This window comes from Harpegnathos saltator, unplaced genomic scaffold, assembly GCF_003227715.2.
Source record: "Harpegnathos saltator strain DR-91 unplaced genomic scaffold, Hsal_v8.6 scaffold54, whole genome shotgun sequence".
NCBI lineage: Eukaryota > Metazoa > Arthropoda > Insecta > Hymenoptera > Formicidae > Harpegnathos > Harpegnathos saltator.
Genome location: NW_020230360.1, coordinates 1,664,893 through 1,670,359, shown reverse-complemented (window position 1 = coordinate 1,670,359; position 5,467 = coordinate 1,664,893). Strand labels below are relative to the sequence as shown.

At 31.5% G+C, this 5,467-nt stretch overlaps 2 protein-coding genes across 2 annotated transcripts; one reads left to right on the top strand and one right to left on the bottom strand.

Annotated features, from left to right (window-relative positions):
* Nucleotides 1–1,115: 1,115 nt before the first annotated feature.
* Nucleotides 1,116–2,905, bottom strand: LOC112589543 (uncharacterized). Its single transcript, XM_025303321.1, has 3 exons — nt 1,759–2,905; nt 1,220–1,442; nt 1,116–1,129 (listed from the first exon to the last, which is right to left on the bottom strand). Exons 1-3 carry the CDS (start codon nt 2,284–2,286, stop codon nt 1,116–1,118), a joined length of 765 nt encoding a protein of 254 aa, XP_025159106.1. The 5' UTR covers nt 2,287–2,905.
* Nucleotides 2,906–3,078: 173 nt separating this feature from the next.
* On the top strand, nt 3,079–4,816 carry LOC105184003 (protein ANTAGONIST OF LIKE HETEROCHROMATIN PROTEIN 1-like). The gene is made up of 3 exons (XM_025303381.1): nt 3,079–3,889; nt 3,959–4,209; nt 4,622–4,816. The coding sequence occupies exons 1-3, from the start codon at nt 3,762–3,764 to the stop codon at nt 4,723–4,725; spliced, it is 483 nt and encodes a 160-aa protein (XP_025159166.1). The 5' UTR covers nt 3,079–3,761; the 3' UTR covers nt 4,726–4,816.
* Nucleotides 4,817–5,467: the final 651 nt, after the last annotated feature.

Here is a 5,467-nt window from a genome sequence, read left to right as displayed (position 1 = left end):
TCACATGAATTCGACGTGGATTCCACGTCCCATTCCTATCGAGATGATAGCTGACTTTTTCTTTACTTCTATGTCATTGTATAACTAAAATTTGCTTAATACTTACGAATGAAAAGAAACACTATTTTTCGTACAATACTTCACACCGCAAAGGACACATGTTTCAACCATGGTGAAGTTTTCTTCTTTTTAAGATCTTTTTAAAAGATCAGATCATTTATCCCATCAAGCGCTATCCAATATCTGGCACAACACAGATACCTACATCGCCATGTTTGCAGAAACTATATCATGTTGCGTACAACCAATCAGAATAGTTTATTTAATCCACGCATGCACAAAACATATTTCCGGAGATGAAAAGACAGAGAAGTCCCGAAAAGTACGTTTCTCTGTCTAACCTCCTCCGGACACGATCTGCTATGTATGACCAGTCCATATATATAAGGTCTATGGACGAAATGCTCCAAAATCTCGTATATCTGACGCTACGTAGCCGTTGCAGGAATACTATATAAGAACACTACAAAGATAATGTGAATTACGTAAAACTTACTGCTGTTATTCTTCCTACGTTTCACGCTCTTTTTTATCCAGCCGTCGAATCTGTGCGTATTCTGCGTACAAAGAGTGGTCTTTATCCGGCGCTTCGAAGCATCTAGTGGATCCTATCAGTAGTCCCGATTTTGGGTGCGTTCACAAACGTTATACTTTCAGGATACCTTCGGAAACGTTACCAGGTGCTCTTACCGGCACGGACAATATTGGAAATTATGTAATCATAAATGGCAGGCTCGCATATAATATTCTAACTATTAATTTCAAATATTAAAAAAAATTATATTTAATATTTATCATATACGTTTTTCTATTATTGATCAAAATATTTATGATATATATTTATATTATATTATTAAAAGATGTCAAAAAATATATTTTTTTTATAATCATAAATATTTTTCTTAATATTTTCAAAATATATTCTAAATATTTTTTCTATTCCTTTTATATTCTTCATCACATCTTTATCCGAAATATGTATATAATATTTACTACATATTTATGCAAAATATTTTTTCACAATATTTATGAATCTTTCTCATAAATATTTTTCATTAATGCGTGCTGTCTGGGATGTAATAATTATATATTCTTATTTTAATTTTGAATATATCAAGGTCCAACATGAATATGAATTGTTACAAGTTAAAAAATATACCTGAAATTGATTTAATTTTCAAAAAACTTTCGTTAATTAGTGGTTGTCGACATTTATTTAAATTAATTGATAATGACGAGACTTCTGAAACAGAATCTGCATCTGATTCTATATTGGAATTATCCAACTGCCTGAATTGACATATATTTTTACTAGATAAAAAGTCATTATTGTTAGATGTATCATCTTTGGTACTGATTGTTGGATCAGACAACTTTATTTTCTAAAATAAAAAATTTTGTAAATATTAAATATTTTGTATTTATTATAGAGAAGAGTTATCCAGACAGCATAAATTTGTAAGGGAATATCCTGGGCTACTATCCAAAGCCCTACTCAATGGATAGAGTAACGTTTATTAATCAATAATGATAAAGAAATCTTTGTCAATTAGTCAAGTAAATGTTACTCTATCCTTCGAGTAAGGTTTTTAAATACAACTTGGAAATGTCCTAAAGACGTAAAGACATCTGTATGTCTTTAGATGTCTTTTGGAAGTTTGTGCTGTCTAGGTTATTTTTTATAGAAAGAATAGTTACCTTAGATTTTTTACCATCTGCAGAAATAGTCGGCTGTATAGTATAACTGTGTATGGTTGCTGATGTAGATTGTATTACAGCTTCTATATTTTTTAGACCTTTTTGGGATAAAGTACGACCAGAGTGAAATTCAAGTTGGAATCCACTCTGATCCGAATTATAAACATTGTCTACGCCGTATCGTTCAATATAATATTTTACATTTTCAATAAATGTATTACACTTATCTTCTAAATCTGTTTTCGATAACAATGATTTTTTTGTTACAAATTTTGTTATTTTTCGAGAGACGATATCATATGAAGTTTTGAATCTTTTTACCCACGTTTCGGAAGCTTTGAATCCTACCACATTTTTCTCTTCTTGTGCTCGAGAAGCCCATCGAGCAATGTCAATGTCATGAATAATTATCCTATTTTCAAGCGCTTCATTAAAACGGTTTGTTATATATTCAGAAATTCTTTTTAATTTTTCATCTTTGCTGCTACCTGCACTGATTTGGTCCTTCCATCGTCGTAATTGTCGCATCGATGTTACTTTTCTGTATCTTCTTTTAACTCCTTCAAGCGATCTTGCTCCTGTTTTACCGCTCTTCCAGTATTTCACAGCTTGCCTTTTATAATCATTTGATATTCCTGCTTCAACGGAGCTACAAATAACTTCTTCCGGGAGATATTCTTTTCTTTCATTTTTCTCTAATAAATCAATATTTTCCGCTTCTGGAACTTCATATGTATTGTAAAAATCTAAAGTTTCTTCCTCTTATATTTCAAATTCCTCATTTTCTATTTCTTTTAACAAATATTCAATCTTCTCCTTCACTTCTACTTCTTTTGGAGTTATCGGACTTTGTGGAAAGTTAAGAGCAATGAAAGTTGTATAGAGTAACATTATAACATTCAAGGGATTAAATTGCATCATTCTGAAAAATATTAAAATGAAATATTTTTCTCGAACCATGATATATAAAATAATATATAAAATAAAACACACTTTATAATTAATGCAGTGATTTTCTTATGTTAATCCTGATGCCGCTTCTTCTCTCTGTCAATCAAATATATGTAATGAATCCAGAATAAATTAATGTCGTGAAAACGGAAAGACAGCTCTATATTTACGTATGTAGATATTCTGAAATTGAAAAACTACACATATTTTTTCTTCAAATTAGTAAAAATTTTCTTTGATTATTAATCATTATTATATATAATTTATAATTTAACTCTTGCTCAATTTCGCTCCATTTTTTCGTATATTATCACATTACTGATAACTCGACAAACTATTGCAATTCCAATAATATAAAATAGAGAGTGACAAGATATGTAATAATAAATATAAAATAATAATATCAGTTAGTAATAAATACTTATGTATTTAACAAAGAATGTATTAAAAGAAGTTTTAAACACACATAGAGAGAAAGCAATATGTACTTGTAAACTTGCGCTCACAAATGATACGTCGTGAAACGATGGATACTTACTGCGACACTAGCTTGTACTACTGCTTATATATGAAATGTATCTCTACATATTACGCTTACTCATGATTTGCGTCGCATGTGGCTGCTTTCCAGCACTTTAAATAGCTCACATAACTGTAAAGGCCATCGCACACAAAATGCATAGAACAGAAGCATAACATAGCATAAGCATAAGAAAGATATGTAACCTACACGAACATACATAGATGTATGTTTTGACTATAAGTGGCATTTTGGAACGTATGTTTTGACCAATAAGTGGCATTTCAGAACATATTCCAAACCTAAATATGATTACGTGTCAAATTAGGATGGAGACATAAAAAACGTGCAAACTAGTACATAAAATGGACACATATGATTATATTTACACGACATTAATATCAAGTTATATCGTGTTGCGAAAGCGCAAACAAAATAAAAAAAAACGATTTTGGGTACGACCTATCTATGTACGTAGACCATTATTTGTTGACTTCCAATATCTTTTCAAGAATTAAAAGAAGATGGTGAAATGTTTTTTAAATACACAAGAATGAATCTTGTTACTTTTAATAAATTGTTGGATATGTTACGGCCTCATCTGGAAAAAAGAAATTGGAGAGCACTACCAGTAGAACAACGGCTTATTATTATGCTCAGGTATTAATATATGTTTTTATTGTAAGTTATTGCAAGTTTATATTGTAGTTAATGATTTTTTTCTTTCAGATTTCTTGCAACAGGAGATCAAATATCTTCAATTGCATTTGCACATCGAATAGGTGAATCAACTATATACAAAATTATTAAAGAGACATGTGCAGTGACAGTACGAGTTTTAGGCCCCAAATATTTAAGGCTACCTATAAAGGAAGACTGGAAAAAAATCGCTGCTGGATTTTGGAAGCATTGGAATTTTCCTAATTGTTTAGGAGCGATTGACGGGAAACATTTTGTTATCAAAACACCTCCAAATTCTGGTAGCTTATATTTTAATTATAAAAAAACTTTTAGCATTGTTTTATTAGCTGCATGCGATTACCGATATGTTTTTACTGTAGTAGACTGTGGTGCATATAGAAGCGCAAGTGATGGTGGAATATTTGCACAGTCAGAATTTGGAAAGTGCTTAAATAACGAACTTGATATATCTGAAAATATCAAGTTACCTCTATCAAATGTAGAAATGCCGTATTATTTTGTAGCCGACGAGGCATTTCCTTTATCGAAAAGATTAATGCGGCCTTATCCTGAACATTTTCTGAGTGAGAAAATGTTGAGGATTAAAATGAATGTAATGACACAGAGATACATTGCACCTTTATGTATATTCAATAAGGTTTACAATCCAAGAAAAGAAACGATAGAACAAAACGTTATGACGGGTTTTAGAGAGCGAACACAACATGGCTCAAGAAGAGGTACACATAAGACAAAGAAGAAGGAGGGCTTTAGTAGAATCTGGAACACATAGATGTCGCCATAGAACGTCTTGAATATACATTTCTTAACAGAAAGTTAATTTTTAATTATCGATTATCAAGAGCTAGACGTATTATTGAAAATACGTTCGGCATTCTGGTTTCAAGGTGGAGAATTTTTCAACGTAGTATATGTTTAAACTCAGAGTTGTTGTTGAGTATAGTTGTTCTTAGTTGAGTATAGTTGTTCTTAGTATAATTGATATGTAATTGAGGATGTCATGGTATTCAGACTATAAGAGGTAGTTGTTATTCGCACTGTGCCTTGTGCTGTCTTTCATCTAGACAGCACACAAGAAAGAGGACCAAATACATTTCAGTCCTGCACGTGCTCTCTCTATAAAGTCTGTTCTAAAGTCTACACTTTCCGCGGTGTCGCAACTTTCTGCGAAACAGCACAAGTAATAGACATTCGCAATCTCTAATTTAAATTTTTCGCAATGATCTTTTCGCATTGATGATGATGGACGACTATTTACAATGCGTGACGAAAGCTAATATATACAGCGGTGGAATGATTTATGAGATGTTCCGGGCTATTTGTGTTGTCATGCAACAGAATAAATTATAGTGATGATCATTGATGGGATAATGAATTGCATTGAACACAAGTTTCGACACTTAACCTGAAAGCGCATGTAGATACAATAATAATGGCTGCAATAAATTTGCATAATTTTCTAATGATAGAAAATAACAAGATACCAAGCGAAACCACTTACTGTCTTCTAAATTATGTTGATAGAGAAGGCAACAC